The sequence below is a fragment of the Ailuropoda melanoleuca genome, chromosome 2 (genome assembly GCF_002007445.2).
Source record: "Ailuropoda melanoleuca isolate Jingjing chromosome 2, ASM200744v2, whole genome shotgun sequence".
Lineage (NCBI taxonomy): Eukaryota > Metazoa > Chordata > Mammalia > Carnivora > Ursidae > Ailuropoda > Ailuropoda melanoleuca.
In genome coordinates this window covers 170,245,633-170,268,835 of record NC_048219.1, presented here as the reverse complement: position 1 = coordinate 170,268,835, position 23,203 = coordinate 170,245,633, and the positions used below count along the sequence as shown (strand labels likewise).

The 23,203-nt window shown below is 38.2% G+C and overlaps 1 protein-coding gene across 4 annotated transcripts in view; it reads right to left on the bottom strand.

The window, feature by feature from the left end:
• Positions 1-4,340: 4,340 nt before the first annotated feature.
• The window catches only part of ZDBF2 (zinc finger DBF-type containing 2), a 30,647-nt gene continuing 11,784 nt past the window's right edge, over positions 4,341-23,203 (bottom strand). For all 4 annotated transcript variants that reach the window (XM_034655051.1, XM_034655052.1, XM_034655053.1 and 1 more), the window contains 2 exons: positions 22,006-22,133; positions 4,341-16,492 (listed from right to left, as the gene is read on the bottom strand). In XM_034655051.1, the coding sequence (XP_034510942.1) occupies positions 9,304-16,492; positions 22,006-22,133 (7,317 nt within the window). In that variant the 3' untranslated portion in view covers positions 4,341-9,303. The remainder of the gene's footprint in view (positions 16,493-22,005; positions 22,134-23,203) is intronic.

Genomic DNA, 23,203 nt, shown 5'->3' with positions numbered 1-23,203 from the left:
GCACTTGCCTCTCAAGCAAATATTTCCTGAACAATTTCCACATAGTTCTGTTGTGGTTCTGAAGGAAAAGAGAATTCCTTTGGCATGAATGCTAAGCCCTAAGTTCTATGTAATGTAAACCTTTCTGTGTGTCTGGGACAAAGGTCACTTATCGAAAACCCTGTCACAAGCTCTTCCATTGGACGGGGGTTGAGGAACAATATAAGGCCTCATGGTTATTCCTTAGGGTAATTTAACTCACTGAATCTGGACCAATAGTTCTTTAAGGACTTAGCCTGTCGAACAAAAGATCTGTGGCCACAATAAGCTTGCACGTAACTAAAAGGAATTTTTGCCCATAGTCTCACCGAGGGCAAGCAGAATTAGCTGCTTCATGATTGAAAAGGACGTAGAAATAAGAACACACGTATTCCAGAGAGTTTAAATTTATATAACTTAAGCCACATCATTTGGAAAGAGTATAACAACATTATCGGAGAAGCAGCCACTCATCCTTGATTAACACCTAAAATGAAGTGGCCATTTTTCTTCAAAATAATCCTCATCGACATCATTCATTTAACAGGAACTTCATACGTGTTCTCTCTGAAAGAAGTTATCTCCAAATGGAGGCATGTCTATCTGAATTAGGGTGAGTGCCCTGCAGGGACCCAGCCGCGGCCTCCCCTGTGCGGGCTTTGTGCTTTTGTTCAAAAGTCTGCAGAGATGGTTGCTTTGCCCCTTATCTGCAGGGTATACATTCCGAGACCACTCACAGAAGCCTGAAACCATGGAGAGGACGGGGCTCTCTACATCCTGTGTTCTCCTATGCATCCACACCGACAATAAAGTTTAATTTATAAATTAGGAGAGTGGGTGGCTCAGTTGGTTGAGCGTCTGCCTTCAGCTCAGGTCATGATCCCGGGGTCCTGGGATCGAGTCCCACATCGGGCTCCCTGGTCAGCGGGGAGCCTGCTTCTCCCTTTGCCTCTGACCTTCACCCCAACCCCCGTTCCTGTTCTCTCTCTCTCTCTCTCCTCTGCTCTCTCCCTCTCAAATAAATAAATATTTTTTAAAAAGTGGCAAGAATACATCAAGTGATTATACGGCAGTTTGCCCTCATCGGCAGGCTCAGTTCTCCGCGGTCAACCTCGGTCTGGAAGCCAATGGCTGCCTGCTGGCGAGTCCCCAGAAGGTCAATCGTAGCCTCACTGGACTTCAGTAACCTCCGCCGTTCACCACACCTCCTCACGTAGGTGTTTTATCATCTCACAGCAATGCAAGAAGGGTGAGATTACGGTAAGATATTTTAAAAGAGACTACATTCACATAACTTCTATTACAGTGTATTGTTAGAATTGTTCTATTTTATTACTAGTTACTGTTAAATTTTGTTAAGATTTTATTTATTTATTAGGGAGAGAAAGCACAAGAAGGGGGAGCAGCAGGCAGAGGGACAGGCTGAGCCATCCAGCCCCCACTCTTGACACCTTTCCCTAAAAATTTCTCCCTCAGAAAGAAGAGAAGAGAGGAAGGAATATGGCTAAAATTGATGAGCTAAGGAAATAAAAATTATTAAAAGTTTCAATTCCTTTTTTGTAAATAAGAAGTGACTTGAAGGAAATATAACACTATGTTAGTAACCTAGATGAAAGCAACATGGAGGTTTATTAAATATTCTTGCTTTCTCCTTTATTTTATTAATCTCTCAATATAAACAATAACGTAGATGGTATTAAGATGTGCAAAATTCACCCAGAAGGGACAGCTGAAGGTGGGCGACACCAGGCTAGGCCAGTTGCCACGTTGCAGGGATGCAGAAATGAAAGGCACATTCCTGCCCTCACCATGTCATGGTCAACCGTTAGATTGAGAAAAGATACGTTCACGGTTCTGTGGCAGAGGTGAGCTGGAAAAGCCGCCTTGGAGGAGGTGAGACCAGAGCCGCCATTAAGAATCAGGGCTGGCACCCATCACCTGATGAGGGGATAAATTAAATGTGATCTATCCATACGATGAGATGGTACTTGACGATAAGAAGAAATGAAGCAGCAATCCATACTGCACCATAGATGAACTTTAACATTACGCTAGCTGAAAGAAGCCAGTCACATATAGGCCACATATCATATGATCCTGTTTTTATAAAATGGCCTGGATAGGCAAATCCGTAGAGACAGGAAGCGGATTAGTGACTTCTGGGAAGCTGGGATAAATGGAGGTTGAGGGAGTGGAAGGCAACTGTAAACAAGTATGGGGTTTCTTTTTCTTTTTTTTTAATTTTATTTATTTATTTAAGAGAGAGTGAGAGAGAGCACAAGGAGGGGGAGGGTCAGAGGGAGCAGCAGACTCCCCACTGAGCAGGGAGCCCAATGCGGGACTCAATCCCTGGACTCCAGGATCATGACCTGAGCCGAAGGCAGTCGCTTAACCGACGGAGCCACCCAGGTGCCCCTGTGGTTTCTTTTTGGTTTCAAATGCAATTTCTTGACTGCTGGTGTGCATGGGGTTTCACTGACAAAAATGTTATAAAATGGATTGTGGCAATGGCTACACAACTCTGTGAATATACTAAAAACCATTGAATTGTACTCTAAATGGGTAAATTCTATGGTATATGAATTCTATTTCAATAAAATGGTCATATAAAATATAATAAAATAAATTTTAAAAATGTTTTAAATGTTGGGGCGCCTGGGTGGCACAGCAGTTAAGCGTCTACCTTCGGCTCAGGGCGTGATCCTGGCGTTGTGGGATCGAGCCCCACATCAGGCTCCTCCGCTATGAGCCTGCTTCTTCCTCTCCCACTCCTCCTGCTTGTGTTCCCTCTCTCCCTGGCTGTCTCTATCTCTGTGGAATAAATAAATAAAATATTTTTTAAAAAATGTTTTAAATGTTAAAATCATTTAGGGGCGCCTGGGTGGCTCAGTCGGTTAAGCAACTGCCTTCCACTCAGGTCATGATCCCGGGTTCCTGGGATCGCTATGATCAACTTTTAAAAGGACCACTTGGTTATAGAAAATACTAAAATCTAGCTTTTTTTATTCTGCGATTTTTTTTTTACCACCTCCCCCCCACACACACCACCCCTCTTATTCTGCCACTTAGAACTACCCTCATGTTAGCCACCTCACAGTCAGTCAGCACAGCTGAAGAAAAGTCCTAGCTCCAAATGCGACCTGGCAGTCACTACTGTTTATGCTGGGCAAATTTTGGGGTTACTGTTTGTTCTCAAGACTGTCACATATCATACATTGTCATGCAGTTTGTCATATTTGACTTGAGATTCTTTCTCTGTAGGAAAAGAAAGAACGTTCTAGTTCTGCTAGGTTATGGACACGTGAAGAAGTATACCCAGAATGAAAACCTGAAGATTATCACTTCTAAGGGTCAAGTGGATTCCCTAACTCTGTGGAGCCATCAATGCTCCCTGAAATACTCACTTAATATGTTCTAGATATAAGAAGGACACTGTGTGAAACCACAGTAGTAATCAGTGACGAGGCTACCACCATTTGCTACAGTGAAATAATCATGGTAGATAACAACCCTATTTTCAAGTGGTCATTCACCTCGTAAAATAATTTCAGCTCAATGGATAATGAAATCATGTATTCATTGTCTGTGACCAGTATCAACAAGTCTCCAAGAAAAATTAATAAACCCTCTATTTTTCCAGTTCAAAAGAGCTGACAATAGCTCAACTCAAAAACTAAACAGCTGATGCATATGTCAGCTTGTCCTTAGGAAATCCTCTCCGTGCCCTGATAAGACAAATAACGAAGGGAGTCTGTGTAACAACTCATCTTGATGCATCAAACCAACACAGGTGAGACTATTCATAACAATGCCAACACAGGAAAGCAATCTTTCCAGATAATGATGAGAAATGCCTTGCAAATGGTCTCAGTGCAGAAAGTTGAGGCATTTTTCCATGCCAAAGAGCGGTATCCTGTGTTATCTATGTAGGTTTATTAACGATCTTTTGAAAGTGTAAGAATTGTTGCATGTTCACTAACTTACCACTACTGAAATTCTCTTTCACTCACACCAGCGAATGAAAGTGAGCAACTAGAGGCTTGTGTGATTGATGCTTGGATCCTCGGCACCCACCAGAGGACTCAGCATAGGACCAGAGGCACTGGGGTTATGGAGAGTAACATTTGTTAAGTGGACACATAAGCCACTGTCTTATCTATGAGTTGGACAATAAATATACAAAATTTTCCATCCTAAGGGTCTCAAAATTCAGTTGTATAAAATGTAACCATTGATAACTCAACTTACCCACTATGAGAGCCCCCATTTCAGATTATTAAAAGTTTTTCCTCTAAGATAGAGACGAAGACTGGATATTTTCAATCACCACTTTTATTCAAACTGACATCACATGGCTGCGGTTATGATACATTGAAAAGTTCACAGAATTTCTGCCCCCCATCCCCGCAAAGCATTAACTATAAAGAAACACCAGACAAACTCAAACTGAGGGACATTCCACAAAGAAACTGGTTTGTACACTTCAAAATGTCAAGTTATTAAATACAAAGAAAGGCTGAGGAACTGCTCCATACAGAAGGAAACTGAACAGTCATGACACTGTGTGGTCCTGGATCAAATCCTGGACCTATAGAGGAAATTTCAGCACAATCTGTAAAATCCAAATGAGGTCTGTGGAGTAGTTATACCATATCAATGCTCATTTCTTGATTTTGATGGTGTGTACTGGGGCGTTGGAGAAGTGTAACTGTAAAGAAGAATGTTCACCACGACCAGTACCATCACCAACACTGCCTGGCTCTCCAGCCCGTGGAGATTAGAATGGCTAACTTGGATGTGATTCTCAGTTCGGTTACATTCAAGCAATCCACTGTGAAAAGACTGAGAAAACACAGGATAATGTGTTGACAGTGAAAATGAGAATTCACAGAGCACAGTGAAAGGAATGCCAGGATGGGCAGTAAAGGGAGTGAGAGTCAAAGACAGAGGAAGTATAAAGCATTCAAGTATGGGATAAGGGCACTTAAAAAGGCAGATATCCAGTTGGTCTTGGAATGGGGGTAATAATCAAGGGTAACAGGTATGAGAGTCATAAAGGAACAGCTAGCCTCAAGCCTAACAGCTTTTTATCATATTTATCAGGAGACCAGCATTCTGTTACCAGCTTCATTAAAAACTAATTATAAATACTATTCAGCAATAAAAAAAGAACAAAATACTGATACATGCCACAACATGAATGACCCTCAAACACACTATAGTAAATGAAGAAAGCCAGACACAAACACCACGTATTGTATGATGCCATTTACATGAAATGTCCAGAAAAGGCTAAACTATACAGACAGTAGGTTAGTGGTGTCCTGGCACTGGGGATTGACTGTAATCCCCACTTGATTACAGTAAATAACAACTCATTTGTAATCCCAAAATTGAGGCATAGAGCTATTTAGTGACAATCACAGTACCTAACTCATAGGGCTCTTTGAAGATCAAATGAGATAATACAGGTTAAAAGCTCAGAACAATGCCCGGCACTTAGTAAGGGCTCAAGATGTACACGCACGCGCACACGCACACACACACACACACACACACGCACGTCCAGCTTAAAAACTTAGAAAATAAAATGCATGTAAAAAAACAACATGCATATAATAAATTATAAACGTAAATAAAGTATAAGTTCATACTTATTTAAAGATTCAGCAACAAATCATAGTTCATCCTAGACCTATTTCTTAATCAAGGTAAATAGTTTAAAATATTTTGGGAGGACTTTTTAAATATACATATAAAGTAAAAGAAGAACAAAGGAAACTTACTAATCATTTCCCTAGTATTTTGGGTCTAAATAAAGTTTAAGGAAATGTTGAGGGGCGCCTGGGTGGCACAGCGGTTAAGCGTCTGCTTTCGGCTCAGGGCGTGATCCCGGCGTTATGGGATCGAGCCCCCACGTCAGGCTCCTCTGCTATGAGCCTGCTTCTTCCTCTCCCACTCCCCCTGCTTGTTCCCTCTCTCGCTGGCTGTCTCTATCTCTGTCGAATAAATAAACAAAATCTTTAAAAAAAAAAAAAAGGAAATGTTGAGACTCTTCCTCAGCCTCTCATCTTCTCAAGTTGACATTTTGATGTGTTAATTCCCTAATTACATGATTTTTCAATATGTACCACATTTTATTTCTATATGTAAAAGTCCTTTAGTGAATATGGACATCCATCACATATTTTTACTTTAGTAATTTTTTATCACAGAGAGTAGGCTGTTGTTACATCTTAGCAATAGAATCCTGGACCAAAAACGCCCAGAAATCAATACTATTGAGGCCCAAGGCCCCGACCTCAGTGACATATGTATACTTTTCCATGTTTTCTTGTCCTTTATAACATACGCTATGATACTGGAGGCACTGAAGTTCTCTCTTCCCAGCAGATATCAAATAATGATCTAGCTTCTGCCTCCTGAACTCAGTCCTGTTCATTGACTCTTTCGATACAGGTATACAAAGTGTAAAGTTGCTAACCCGCTACTCCACCAGAGAAATAAATAGTTGTTTAATTTTAATCCTTTGAAATAAGTACTCCATGAACATACCTGTATATCTTTGGTTAAACTATTTCCTCACCAGCATCAACATTTATATTCTCTTATTTATTATCTCTAAGACCATTTATAAAATGAACTCATTTTCATTATTCTGATTCCTTAAGTATTCCCAGAAAAAACTTCTTAACATGAGGAGAAAGTAGAGACAAATTTCAATATTTGATAAATTTTATCTTGGCAACTTTGAAAACAAATTTACTCTTTAAACTGCATTATAAAAAATACATTAGTCTTCACATTAGCTTTACATGGAAATATATACTTGCTTGAATATTTAAATATAGTTTCTCTTTACCAAAAAGTGTCACTCAGAGCCCTAATTACACAAATAATTTAAATGCACAAATGCAAAACACACTTCACACAATATTGTCCACATACTGTATAACTTGGGACAATTATAATAAAAATTTATGCAAGATACTGAACAAGGACAAGATTAATAAAATATTCATTGTGGTTATAACTTGATTTTTCACTATTAAAATAATTTAATGCACTCTTGAATACACAAAAAACATCCAACTGTTTCATCTAATCTGCAAATGAAGCCAAAATATATTTTGACAAAGGGGCCCATCTTGTTATCCTACCAAATTCTGAAAGTAATTCATTTCTAATTTAATTTAAATTATAATTTTTACAATTTCAAGTTTTCAAGCTTGTCTAAAATAATGACTACAGGAACTTATAAACATTTCCAAAATGTTAAAAAAAATCAGGACTGTATTATACTTTGATATTTTTAGTAATATAAATTTTAAATATAAATCTTTTTTCTCTCAAAAAAATGGTATTTAGAAGAGTCTCCAATGTGAAAAAAGTAGTAAAATTTTTTAACTGCTTTTGGTCATTTGGCTTGTAAGAACTGTCCTCCCTGTGTGATGCAATCACAACAGATATGACATATCATAATCATTGAGTATATTATTTCCATACGATCTCCTGCTTTTAAACTTAAACCTAAAGCATCCAGAATGCCTACTAACAGTACTTCAGGAAATTACCGTGTCTACTTTATAGGAAAAAAAAGACACCAATATCCACAAATAGAATATTTTTATATATTAGCTGCTTGTTTACTTCCTAATCAGTAGGACAGTTTTCTTTCTAAATTAAAATTGGAGGATTATTTTAAACTAGTGGCCCATAGTATCATTTTAAGAAAGGGAATTAAAATACGCTTGTGTATGAGGCAAGGTTGAAGTTGCTTTGCAACTAAAAATATAAACATGTGTCCATTTGTTTTTCAACAGAATTACTGTTTTAAATTTAGAAGTAAAGAAATTACAACAGAACACCATCATAACATACCCACAGGTTAAAAATGGCCCCTGAAATAAGACTACATTTAGACACCAACTGTTACACTATATTTCATTAATTCTAAAGTAACACATTTTTATCTCTGAAATCATGGTACACTGATCTAGTTTCAATAAAATATGGTTTTTACAAGATAGTTGAAATTCATGTTTCCTTTAACATTAACGATAGAAAAGGATCCTGGATCCTTGTCTTAACAGGGTAATTGGATGCGTCCGTACCAGCTCAACCAGTGTTGCTAAATAAAGGATCGAAACATATTCTGAGTATCTCAGACCCAACTGCTTATCTTAACGTATTTTGTTTGAACTATTAAAATCAGTTAGCAAGTTTAAGGAAAGCCAAACTAATGTACAAATATGTAGTTTTTCCTTTGCAAAACTGGCCTCCACTTAGGTTATCAGTTTTATTAGATCTTTCGAAATATTAAGATTACAACTAATTTGTTAATGACGACTAATGGTCTGCCCAAATTACCAAACCAATAATTTCAGTTCAATTTCAGTTCAATAATTACAGAAAATGATATGATAGTGGCTGAAACATTTTCAAGAGGTAAGGCCATAAAGATAACCCAGATTTTCATATTAAACCACCAACACTTCAGGTGGAGGGGAATAAAGGTGGTAGAAAACATAATTACACTGGCAAGATCATTTTCCCCTTAAGATCTAACAATGCTAAAGAAAAACCTACAGAGATCGCATATGTGCATGTGTCCAAATAAGGAAAATTAGAGACTTGCAAATCCAATTTAAACGAAGCAGAAAGAGTTTGTGTTTATGTATACAAAATCACTAGGCAGTTTTTAAAAACTGGATTAAAGATTATGGAATCTTATTTTCTTGGATGCTCTTAAAAGAAGGGTAAATTATATTTTGTTTGGGATTATTTAAATCAACCTCTCTCAAAAGTTGAGATGACTTAATCTAGTTTTTTTTTAATTATCGTTAGAATACGATACTGACAATGCCACTCTGAAACGCACAGAAGTACATATTCCTTTGTTTCGGTTTTTAAAAAGTAAAAATAAGATAGCATTTAAAGTTTGCCACATTCATTTTTGCAATATTATAATCTGCTGACATGAGATACAATCATAAAAATAAATAAGAGGAACATGATTTGAGGGAGGAAAAAATGTATATATACTGTGCTAAATTATGGATATAAATTAAGAGGAAGCTCTTCTACGGCAAATGATGTGTTTGAATCTCTTTTAAAAAAAAAAGGACCTTAAACACTAATTTTAAATGAATTATAAAAGTTCTGAAAAATAATGTCTGTAGCAAAATAGTTGAAGGTTAATTTTTTTTTCACCAAATCTGGGAAAGCTATGTGCACAGATATATTTCAAGTGAAGTACTGATTCCTCAGCTCGCCTTAACACTTCTAGGCGGTCTCATTGGCCCGCTGTTTGTTTGATAGCCGAGTCCTCATCCTATCAGAGTACGGTACCTGAGAATACAAGCTTCTCAAAGCATATATTTTCACAGGTCGCGAAAGCTTTCTTCTCTTCTTCCTAGGGCGTTTCCTACTACCATTCCTCTTTCTTCCTGCAGGGGGGCAAGAACCCTGCCCAGGCTGCTTGGGAGCAGAGCTGGGGGCAGCGATTAACCGCTCCCCAGCAGCCGCCACCGACGGCCCCGGAGGAACCGAGGGAACCGGCGGCCCCGAGGAAACCGGAGGCTCCGAGGGAACCCGCGGCACCGACGACCTCAAAACCATTTGGGCGGGGCTCTTCGCCACTTTTACCTTCGGGACGTCGCCTTTTTTCTTCTGGAGATGCAGTCTACTAAAGGCGCTCCTGGACTGGTATTTGCGACGCAAAAAAGCAGAGTATTTTGAAAGATACTTCCGAATGATATCGTTCAGTTTGGTCTGAATCCAAATCGGCCGTTTTTCTGAAGCGATTCTGGGTTGTGGGTGGAGACTAATGGGTTTGTAAACTTTCTGGGGGAAATCTGGCTTATTCTCATTCGCTGTCATCCTCCTCTGAATTTTCTTTTTACCTTCTAAGAACGTACGTGTAACTGCTTTTGAAGAGGTCCCGGCAGCCTCGCGGTTGACAAGCGTGAACTGATAATTACTTTCCTTTGGAGCCGCACTAGCGCTCGAGGTCCCTGGTTGGGGCGCTCGCTCGGGAGACACAGGAGCCCCCGGATAAGCCAGTAATTCATCTCTTATGGTCAAAACAGCTGTTGGGTCACAGCCTTCAGCATCTTCATCGCCTGAACTGGAGCTTAGGTCGCTAAGATTAGCTTGAAGCCAGTTAGTTCTGTCAGGGTCCGATACATCTATGCTCAGAGGAGGATTAATTACAATTTTCTTACTCAATGGGTCATAGTAATTAAAGGAGCTCCGTTTATATTTGTACTGTATGCTAACATCTCGACTTCTGGGGGTGCGGTACTTTTTAGAGAAGTTGGCGGTTTCACTGTCCTGAAATTTCATATTTGAAGAAATAACATAGACTAAGGCATTGGGTTGCAAAGGCTTCAAAACTTTAGTACATGTTTCAGGAAATTCAAGTGTTCCGATTTTCACTTTCTTTTTTGTTTTTTTGTCCTGTAGAAGCGATCGCTTCCCTGTTGGCGAGTCATCCTCCTGTCCACTGTCTTGTGCATCTGACTGATGTGTGAAATTGGTTTGAGTTCCATGGCTGACTTTTACTGCCTGACATCGAGAAGCCACTCGCCATGATTGCTCATAATAAGGCCTCTTTACTGTAGAATGATGGCTAGTTTTATCTAAGGCCACTGAAAAGTCATCAGTATCTGAAATGCCACCTGCATTATCATCACAATCTGAAAGAACTTGAATTGTTGCAGTGTCCTGACTCGCGTCAGTCCAGGTAATCTTTTTTCCTTCATTCAAATTTTTTTTTTTTATTTTCCTGGTCTCACAGTCATCATCAAAGTAACAATGGAAACGACCTTCCTTAAATTCCTTCACAAGAGCATTAATTTTCATGTCATCTTCTCTCATTATTTGAGACCATGTTTTCCCTACAAACGAAGGAGGGACATGAGGCAAGGCTTCAAGAACGGGTTCATCAGGATTGTCTTCAATGACCTCCTTTGCCTTTTCCAGGTTCCTGACAGGATCAACCACGAAAATAGAGCTTGAAAGGGGATCACGGTTTATTTCTTCTAGGTCCAGAGACATCTTCTTATATAGTCCTGTTTTATTAACAGTTTCTTGAGGCTGGTCAGTGTCAGACTGAAGAGAGGGAGCACACTGAAAACTCATTCCGGAACCACAGGGTTCACAGCTCATACTCTCTGGATCCGCATGTTTTAACTTCAACAGTTTTCCTTTACTAGCCCTTTGATGGGCTGCCGACCCAGAAGAGGCATTACAACGCACCGCAGAAACACAACATTCACCGTGCTTATCTTTTCGGCCAGTATTTTCTAGACCCTTCCTTTGACAAATGGTGATTGCTTTGTCTTCTTTCTGAAGCTGGTCAGCCATTGGCTGAGAATCGTCTTCCCATTTAAAATTTGTTTTAGGACTATCAGATCCACAACTCTTCTCTTCCGAGTCGATATACTTCACCATTTCTTTATCAGACCCTTGTGATGAGTAAGTAACAGACCGATCTGGGGGATCAATTTGAAAATTTATTTCAGAACCGTAAGACTCACAGCTTGACTCCTGCAGAATAATATAGTCTTTCTTCTGGTTTACTACTTTGAAAGTCTCTTTGGATTGGTTTGCCAGTGACTGAGGAGACGCTTCACAAACATATCCTATTTCAGAACCACAAGAGTCACAGCACTCACCTTCTAGATCAAAACCTTCCGTATTTATACAATTGATTTCTTTGACAGTCATGTGAGGTGAGTCAATCACTGGCTGAAATGGCATATCAGACTCAGCAATCACTTCGCAATCACTATCACTGGTCACTAGGTCCACAAATAGCATCTTTCGAAGATTTGCTTCTTTAACTGACACTTGAAGTTCATTAACCACTATTTCAAGAGGGACATCAGAATCACACATTAATTCAGAGTCACTTGGTTCACTGGTCTTTACTTCCATGCCAAGATGCCCTTCCTTTGGAAGATCGATTTCTTTGCACACCACTTCAGATTGGTCAACTTCTAACTGAAAATGAATACCAGAATCACATTTTATTTCAGAAACACTAGGCCTACAGCTCTTATCTTCTAGGTCATGATGACCCCTCTTTTGCAAGTTTATTTCTTTGACAGCTAGAGGAGACTGATCAGTCACGAAGTGAACAGGAACATCAGAATCATAACTTACTTCGAAGTCGCCTAGTTTATAGCTCTTGTCTTCCAGGTAAATATGGTCTTCCTTCCAAAGGCTGACTTCTTTCACAGATTTTTGAAGCTGGTCAGCCACTGACTGAAGATGATCATCAGTGATAAAAGTTATTTCGGGACCACAAGCGATATTGCTCTTATCTTCCAAACTGGCATGCTCCCCTTCCAAAAGGTGTGGTTGCTCAACCATTGATTGAAGAGGGACATTTGAAACATAAATTATTTCAGAATCACTGGGTTCATATCCCTTATCACCCAGACAAACATGTCCTTCCCTCAGAAGATTAATTTCTGCAATAGCATCTTGAATTTCATTGGCCACAGACTGAAGAGGTTCGTTAGAATCAAAATTTATTTTAGGATCACTAGGTTCCCCAATCTTCCCTTGCAAGTCAACCTGCTCCTTCCAAAGGTCCATCCCCTTAACGACTTCTTCAGTTTGGGCAGCCACTGACTGAAAAAGGACGTTAGAATCATACATCATTTCAAAACCCTTGGGTTCATCCCTCTTATCTTCCACATCAACTTCGTCCTTCCAAAGGCTTATTTCTTTCACAGTTTCTCTAACCTGCTCAGCCACTGACTGAAGAGGATCCTCAGAATCAAAACTCATTTCAGAACCACCGGACTGACTGTGCTTATCTTCTAGCTCAATATGGTCCTGATCCAAAATAGTTATTTGAGGTTGATCAATTATTGACTCAACCAAGAAATCAGAATCCAAACTCATTTCAGAACCACTACATTGGCTGTTCTTATCTTCCACGGTCACATGACCTTCATTCTCAAGGTTTACTCGTTTAACAGCCCCTTCGGGTTTATCAGCCACAGACGGAAGGGAAGCACGTATTAATTTAGAACCTTTAGTTTGAACCATTTTATTTTTCATTACAACTTTCCCTTCCTTCCTCAGGTTTGTTTTCTTAACCACTTCCTGAAATTTTCCAGTCAATAGCTGAAGAGGGTCACCAGAATCATATCGTATTTTACAGTGACTAGATTCACGGTTTTTATCTTCCAGAGGAACACTTTGTTCCTTCAAATGGGTTAGCTGAGGTGGGCCAATGACTGAATGAAAAGGGGCACCAATATCCAAATTTACTGCAAAACCTCTAGATCCAGTACTTTTTTTACCTTCTGGGTCAACATGGTCCTCCTTCAAAACAGCAATGTGAGGTGTTTCAGTCATTAAGTGAGGAAGGACACCAGAACCAAACATTATTCCAGAACTGCTATATTTATCACTCTTTTTTTCTAGAACGTGTTCTTCTTTCTGAACATTGATTTCTTTGACAGCTATTGGAGGTTCAGTCACTAAATAATGAGGGATGTTAGAATCTGTTTCAGAACCACTAAATTTAGCACTTTTACTTTTGAATTTAGCATGTCTTTCTTTTTGAAGCCATATTTCTTTGACAGCTGTTTCAGGCTTGGGAGTCACTGACTGATGAAGATGGACACCAGAATCCAAACTTGTTTCATAAACACTTAATGCATTATCCTTACCTTGGAAGTGTATGTGTTCTTTCTGATGGCTCATTTCTTTAACAGCTATGTTAGGATGATCGGTCATTAAATGGTAAGAAAAGTCAGACTTCAAACTGATTTCAGAAACACTAGGCACATTACCTTTATTTCCTAAGTGAATGTGCTCTTCCTGAAGGTTCATTTCTTTAATGGGATCTTTAGAATGTCCAGTCATTGAATGAAAAATACCATAATTCAAACTTAATTCGGAACCACTAGGTTCATTGTCCTTATTTTCTAAGTATATCTGCTCTTCTTTTTGAAGATGTAGCTTTTCCATAGCTACTTCAGGAGGCTCAGCCATTGAATGAGGAGGGACATAAAAATCCAAACTTATTTCAGGACCACTGGGTTCATCATTTTTCCTCCCTAAGTGTATATATTCTTCTTTCTGAATGATCATGTCTTTAACGGCCAGTTCAGGTTGATTAGTCCCGGAATGAACAGGTACATCAGAATCAAAAGTTATTTCAGCAGCACAAGGTTGATTAGTCTTATTTTCCAGATGACTAGGTTCCTCCACATAAATAGCTACTTGAGATTGGTCAACTCCTGAGCGAAGAAGAATATCAGAATCAAAAGTTATTGCCGAACTATTTGACCCAGAGTGCTCACCTTCCAAGTTAATGTGCCTTTTTCTTATTTCTTCCATGTCCATCTCAGACTGCTCAGTACCTGACAGAGCAGGGGGATCAGATTCAAAAGTCAGCTCAGAACTGGAGCACCCATAGCTCTTAACTTCCATGTCAACATTTAACTCTTTCAGATTTATTTCACGTTGATCACTAGCTGACTGATAAAGAGAAGCTTGAGAATCAGAACTTTGATCAGAATTGCTGGATTTAACACTCTTCTCCTCCAGGTCAACAGCTATTTCTCGAGGGTTCCCTTTTTTAACTATTACTCCAGATTGGCCAGCCACTAATCGTGCATCAGTGTGAAAACTCATTTCAGAACCATGAGAATCGTAGTTCATATCCACAGGTTCATTCTTCTCTTCCAGAAGATTCATTTCCTCAACAGCCCTGGGAGATTCATCAGTCACTGTCTCAAGGGAGACAGCATAATCAAGATGTGCTTTAGCGCTACTGGATTTAAGGTTCTTATCTTTCAGGTAGACCTGTCTATCTTTTAGGTTTCTTTCTTTGACAACCAGGTGGGGGTGCTCAACTACTGACTGAGGAGAAGCATCATTATCAATACTGGTTTCAGAACAACTTGAACCATAGTTCTTATCAACCAAGCCAATGTGAACCTTCTGAAGTTTTGCTTCGGTGACAGCCACTGGGAGTCGGTCACCCACTGATTGAAGAGGAAAAGCAGAATCCGTACTAACTTCAGAGCTACTAGAGCCATAGTTCTTATCAACCAAGTCAACGTGTTCCTCTTTAGGAAGGCTTCCTTCTTTTGCAGGTTGTTGGGGGTAGTCATCAGTTGATCGAAGTAAGGCATCACATTCAAAATTAATCTCAGAATCACTAGATTCATAGCTTTCATCAACCAGGCTAATAGGCTTTGCCTTCTGAACACTTACACCTTTAACAATGACTTGAGTTCGGTTGGTAGCCAACGGAAGAGAGCCATCACGATCAGAACTGATTTCAGAAACAAAAGATTTATTATTCTTACACTGCAAATCAGCGTATTCTTCCTTCGAAAGGTTTATTTCTTTGTCAGTCACCTTAGACTCGCCAGTTGGTGAATGAAAAGGGGAACTGCAGTCAAAGCTCATTTCAGAAGCTCTCGATTCATAGTTTTTATCTTCTTGGTCAATTTGCTCCTCCTTCCACAGGACTTGGGCGGCCTCTTTGGGTTGATCAGACCCTGACTGACGGGAGCCACGAGCAAACTTCACTTCAGAAATCACTGAGCTCTTCTGTTCCAAAAAGGCTGACTTATTAAAAACCAAACGCTCTTCCTCTTGGGTATGATCCACACCAGAAAAGAATTTCTCCCCGTGCTTTGCAGCAGCATCTTCAAAGATTCCTTTCTTAGAAGGCAGGCCAGTTTTATTCAGGTTGATTGCTTGGCTGACAGCTAATTTGGAAAGGGATTCAGATTTTAAAGAGCCTTCAGTACCCATAAATTCACGGGCTTTAGCGCCAGCTGACAAAGTTCTACGCTGAGATTTTACATCTTCCTGTATGATCAATTTATCTGAATTTGTACCTAAAGATTTCCTATTTGGTTCTTTAGGTTTCTGATATGAAACTGGAGAAGTTTCTAGATTGGATGACAGCACAGGATTTCTAGAGCCCCTGTCTGGCTGGTCAAGGTATCTGTCAACTTTGTTTGGGTCACATTTTCTGACTGAATCCAAACTGGCTGCAGCTGGTAACCTAGTCGTCATAGTTTTAACTGGTCTATCAAAGGAACTTCCAGCTAAACAACTAGCAGGGGCACTAGAAATCACTGATGGACATATTAAGTTTGGTCTAGTGTGTGTAGCTTGACCAATACCAACTGGATTAAATTCTTTCATGCCACTCCCAACTTTCTGAATGAACCCCAGCGGCTGTTGCTGTCCCTTCTCCAGTTTTTGAATAACCGATGGTCTAACTGAAACACCCTGTATATACTCCTGAGATTTGCCAGGTCTAGCCTGTAACTCTTTACTAGGTTCAAAACCCTTGGTGGAGCCCTCTCCTTTGACTCCAGTAGCATCCTCAGTTGCTTCTTCAGAAACCGAATCATCGACAGGAACCACTTCAGGAGGTGATGCAGTATTCGTAAGGAGTCTCTCATTTTGGGTTGATCTAAAAGGCAAGGGGGAAAATCCATAAAAACATTCTAATACCTATTTAAAATGTTACAATAAAGGCTCATAAATGCTACTTTCCTTCTATCCTGGGCCCGATGATTGTTAGCAGACAAAGAATCAAGGCCATCCCAGGAGGCTGTACATTGTATGTATTTTCAGGGAGGGGAATCAGTAGAGAAAGTGGAGGCAGCTCCACTAATTGCTACTTAATAAACATAAATGGCTCCTAAACATAAAAGACTGTTTTAAAATAAGCCTTATATCATTTGTCAGTTATCAGAGTGATAAACAGCAACAAGTGTTATGTAATTTACTTAACCTTCTAGGCTTCAGTTCGCTCCCAAAAAAAGAATATAATATTGTTTTCCCTCATGAGATTGTTTCAAGGAGTAAATTAGTTGTATGTAAATAGCATTTTTTAAAAGCCTGGAAAATATAATCATTCACAAATGTTAGCTATTATTTAACACACTGTTGGGTTTTTTTTAAGTTTTTATTTAAATTCCAGTTAGTTAACATACAGTGTAATATTGGTTTCAGGTGTACAATATAGTGATTCAACACTTCCATACAACGCTCAGTGCTCATCACAAGTGCCCTCCTTAATCCCCATACCTGTTTCACCCATCCCCCACCCACCTCCCCTCTGGTCACCCTCAGTTTGTTCTCTATAGTTAAGAGTCTATTTCTTGGTTAGCCTCTCTCTCTTTTTCCCTTTGCTCATTTGTTTTGTTTCTTAAATTCCAAACGTGAGTGAAATCATACAGCATTTGTCTTTCTGACTTATTTCACTTAGCGTGATACTCTAACTCCATCCACGTCATTACAAATAGCAAGATTTCATTCTTTTTTATGGCTGAGTAATATTCCTGTGTCTCTGTGTGTGTGTGTGTGTGTGTGTGTGTGTATACACACACCACATTTTCCTTATCCATTTATCAGTCAATGGACATTTGGGCTGTTTCCATAATTTGGCTATTGTAGATAATGCTGCCATACACAAAAATAAATTCAAGATGGATTAAAGTCCTAAATATGACACACGAAACCATTAAAATCCTAGAGGAGGACACAGGCAGTAACCTCTTTGACATCGGCTGCAGCAACTTCTTCCTAGATGTCTCTGGAAAAATAAACTTTTGGGACTTCATCAAAATAAAAAGCTTCTGCACAGTGAAGAAAAAAATCAACAAAACTAAAAGGCAACCTACCAAATGGGAGAAGATATTTGCAAATGACATATCTGATAGAGTTAGTATCCAAAATATATAAAGAACTAATAAAACTCAACACCCCAAAAACAAATAATCCAATTTAAAAAATCTGCAGAAGACACGAATAGACATTTTTCCAAAGAAAACATACAGATGACCAACAGACACATGGAAAGATGCTCAACATCACTCATCATCAGGGAAATACAAATCAAAACTACAATGAGATATCACCTGACACCTGTCAGGACGGCTAAAATCAGGGGTGTCTGGGTGGCTGAGTCAGTTAAACGTCTGACTCTTGATTTCAGCTCAGGTCATGATCTCAGGGCCATGAGAGCAAGCCCTGCATCATGGTCTGTGCTGGGTGTGGAGCCTGCTTAAGATTCTCTCCCTCCCCCCCGGGAAAAAAAATTTTTTTTTAAATGTCAAGAGGAGTCTAAGGAGACAAGTTAATGGAACATGGTTATCCCAGGTGGAAACTTGAAACAGAAAAAGACATTACGTAAAAACTAAGAACAGATGAATTAACCACAGAACTTAGTTAACATATTAATGTTGGTTCATTAATTGTTAACAAATGTGCCATACTAATGAAAGTTGTTAGTAACAGGGGAACTACGTGGAGAGGGTATCTAGGAACTCTCTGTACTACTTTCTCAAGTTTTCTGTTGATCTAAAACTGTCCTATTAAAAATAAATGAGTTTTTTAAAAATAGATTAACACCTAAAAGACCTTTATTAAATATTTTTCAATTTGAGAGATGCTTCAATCATGTAAGAGAAATATATACACGCGATAGCCACATGCAACTATTTTTTAACATAAGTATCATTATTTATTTTCCATAAAAATTTATCATAATTAACACTAAAAAGAACATTTTTTGGTATTTGTAAAATTAAAAAGTTAACCCAGATACCAGAATAATATGACAGGACAAAAAAATTTCAGAAAGTTTCACTCTTCTGAATTCTAATCAATAAAACTGCAGTACAATTACCACTTTACCCTAGTTTTTCAGAACCCTAGAAGACCATCTCCATTTATTTGTCTTAATGACTAACACAACATTCTCAAAATAAAATTAATCCTGCAATGTTTGGCAAAGAAAAGGAAGTAAGGCAGAATCATAAAATAAAACAATTAGGCAAAATCCCAAAAAAGTTAGGAATCACCATCTAGATGGTTTGATTTGCATCTGTATTTGCATGTGGTTCAAATTAACAACTAAATCACAATCTATATTTCTACTCATTTTAAACTAATTTCACAACAAAAAAGCCCTCTTAAAATCTAACCATTAAAGATTAAAAACTCTCTCTTCTATATAATTCTTGTGCTAAATTTTTGAAATCTATTAAAAAAAATTAAAAACTACATACCAAATCTATGAGATGTGATCAAAATGGAAACCTCACACTTTAACGTCTTCCACCAAAAAAAGAATTAGTAGATACAAATTAACTAAATGAGCACTTAATTCAGGAAGAAAGTAATCAAATCCCCCCCCCACCCAGGAAATTTGAGGAAATCAGTTAGGAAAAAGAAAAACCAATAAATAGAAAACAAAAATAAAGCAAGAGCTGATTTTCAGGAAGGCTAAAATAATAGAAAAACCTACAATGTCTAGATAAGGGGGGGAGAGAAGAAATTTTTAAAAATATACTCTATAATTTAGAATGCTTATAAACATAAATAATGTGTTACCATGGGATTAAAAAAACTCAAGGTAAGAAAATGGAATTCAAAATCGGATATACTGATGGGAATACAGATACACAAATAGAGGAATTTAGTTTCTGTTGCAGGTGACATTTTTTTGTTTTTAAAGTAATCCCCACACCCAACGTGGGGCTCACACACTCAGGAGATCAAGAGTCGCACGCTCCACCCACTGAGCCAGCCAGGCGCCCTTACAGGTGACATTTTATATCAGCAGAGATAATTAGTATAAGTTTACACACAAAAAAATTAGAAGTCCTACCTCACACCACACATGATAACAAATTCCAAGAAGATTAAAAACATTTAAAAGCAGAAATAAGGATATGAAGAAAAAGACAAGAAAGAAGCCATAAAGGAAAATTCCCCTTACACCTAATTACGTCAAAATGTTTAATTTCTATACAGTAAGACAATACACACAGATGAAAGACACATGACAGATGCCTGGAAAATAATTATAACATACTTAAAATACAAATAAAATATATTTATTTTCTATAAATATTGCATACAAATCCAAAATATATAAACAATTCAATAGAAAACCAGACATCTACAATCCATAAAATAAACATATGGCTAATAAACGTATATAAAGAGATGTTCTCTTTTATTCTTAAGTAAATAAAGGCTAATGAAGGGATACCCTTTTTCGGTCTATTATGTTATTGGGGGGGGAAGTTGCTAATCCCAGTGTTAGGAAGAGCGACAGAAAATGAGCAGGCTCACAGACTACTGGTGTGTATGGATGTTATATAAATTGTATATAAATTGGCAAAGCCTTCTAGGAAGTCTCTCAAGAACTTTAAAGTTCCACACACAACCTGAGCAACAAAATAAATAACAGTGAAGGATTAAAACCCACAGAAGACACAGCCATGAGTATATAATGGTATAAATAGATACTCGAATAAGTGAGAGAACAAGAAAGCTCTTCTTTATGAAGGCTAATTAATATACATAATAACTGTTTCAGGGAAGAATCATAATTAACACAATAAGTGGGTGGAAATAACATGAGAAACGGTATTTATTTACATAGCCTCAAAGTACTTCTCCACAAGTCTTATTAATTATAACGGGGAAAAGAGTAACATTATAGTAGAGAAGCCACCTTAATTAAGTGATCCAAGTTAACATCACCAGCCAGGAGACATGGCAACATCACGGGTCTCTTTAATACACTGAGAAGGGCACAACATCAATTTTAATTTATTCTTGTTCCAAATGCATAATCTAAGTTTAATCATGAGAAAATGTCAGGCATACCCCAATTTGGGGAGATCCTACAAAATAACTGGCCAGCAGTGTCCAAGGCTTGAAAGCAAAGACTGAGGAACTGTTCCTGATTAAGGGCGTCTGAGGAGATGGGGCAACGAAATGCCACGTGTGAATCTGGACTGAACCCTGGTCCCAGCAAAAGGGTATTAGTAAGACAACGGACAAAATCTGAATAAGGTCTATGAACAGTATGGCATCCATGTAATTTCATGGATTTGGTCATTGTACTGTCATTATTTTAGATTTAACATCTGAAGAAGTCAGCGGAAAGTGATACAAGAATTCCTTGTACCAGTTTTGCGACTTTTCTGTAAACCTGAAATTATTCCAAAATGAAAGTTTAAAAAATAAAAAATATTTTTTAAGCCCCAGAAACTTTGGCCCGGAAGTTCAAGTTCGAGGACTCTACACCACAGAAACAGCTGCATGTACAAATATGTCTGGGGAAGCATTGCTTATACAAGCTATAAACTGGAAATTTATACTGACCCCAAAATAGTCTATCTTTCCAACAGCTAAGAAAGAACATTTATTTTTTAAACTTTTTTCCCATTTTAAACTTTTTCCCCATTTGCTAAATTCTGGGTTGCGACTTGCAACAGCAAAGCACTCAAGAAGTTTATCCTTTTTCCACTGCCGGTGCTTATCTCAACCATTCTGCACAGATATCCTAATAATTTGTTTTGCTTTATCTCATAAGCTATAGCTGCAGACCTGCACACAGTACTTAATCTAATCTTCTAGCAATGTTTTCCTTGACACAGGACATTAACTCTTAAATGTTATCAAATATTTATTTTTATTAAAATAACCAAAACATTGATACAAGAGAAGGCTATCAAGACACTGACAGATCTTTAAAAAGCCAATTCTAATTGATATCTCTTCTACCCAGTCAGCGAATAATTCAGAGAAGGTGGAACTGACTTGGTTTTTACTTACTCTGCGGCAGTCACCAGCTTGTCCTTTCCCATTTGCCCCCAGCATCTTCCCCTGCTGAATCTTATGGCATATTTAATAGAACACCTTAATGATGTATAACTATTTATTGACCTAAGACTTTTATTTAGAAAGAAGCCTGGTGTGATTCATATCTTTTATAGTAAAATTTCTTATTTAAGCTAGAAAAGATCTTTAAATAACAGCAAAGAGAAGTTACTATAAAATTTCACTTTACATTCCTTAATGAAAAGATTCATTTAAGAAGTACTAGAAAGTCCACACAAACATTGACTGTAACATACAATAACTCTGTCCTAACAGAATTCCACTCAACCTCTTTACCTGCTTTCTTGAGAATGATACGGGTGGTGCCGGAGCACGTCCTGCAAGAAACGCTCCATCAGGCTAGTGGTGCCCATCCGCTGTCGATTCTGTGTGGTCAAGTATCTGTGCTGAGCACTGGACATATGCTATTAAAGAGAAAAAATACACTAAATAGTTTTAAACAGGTAATACTCATTAGGAGTGAGAGTTTCACAAATGGATTCATTTAGATACTGCTGGTAGAAGTATAAATTGATAGAGCCTTTCTGCAAAGCAATTCTAAAATGGGTATCTAAAAACCACAGAAGTATCTTTCCCTTGGATATAATAATTACGTTTCTCCAAATCTCTCCTAAGGAAATCCTCTTAAATGTGGATGATTTATGCAAAAAAACCGATGCTTATCACAGCTTAACTACAACACACAAAAAAACTGGAAATCTCCAAAGTGTCTAACAGTAAAATCTATAACATGATCTATAACATAATCTATAACATGTAATACTATGCAGCTGTCTAAAATAATATGAAAAATTCTACATAACATGGAGAAATGTTAGATATTGAGAGAAAAATGGGGGATGCAAAAATCACACGTATGCTTTTACCTGAAACTGTGGTTTTAAAACGTACAAACAAAAATAAAATAAAATACAATAAAATAAAATGTACAGACAAATCAATGGAAGAAAATAGACCAAAATCATGAGTTATTTACAACAATTTAATAGCATGTTTTCATTTAACAATACCTGGGGAAAGTCATATTGTAAATATCATAGTAAAGATGCCAAGAGAACTTAAACCACATTCCCACTATAACAACCCCTGGAATTCTCTCCTTCCACGTTGACTTCAGGGGTCTACTCTGCTGCTATCTTAGCCCCAGTAACAATCTAAATTATGACAGTCCCAAGGTCCTCTGGCCTCAAAGCTCCCTACTGTCCAGTTCCCTAGCCTGCCTGGTTCATGAAGGAAACAAATGTTCAAGGAAACAAAGGTTCAATTAATATCCAACCTCGTCCTCTCTCTGCCTCAGTAAAAATTTTACAAAGGCAACATGAATGGAGAACTTTTGCACTGACACAAGCCACAGAAAACACCACACTATACATCCCAGAGAGTGTCAGTTTCTTTAAATTTTCTGAATTGACATTTACATAAAGATAAGTGCACAAATGTATAGCTCAATAAATTATCACAAAATAAACACGTC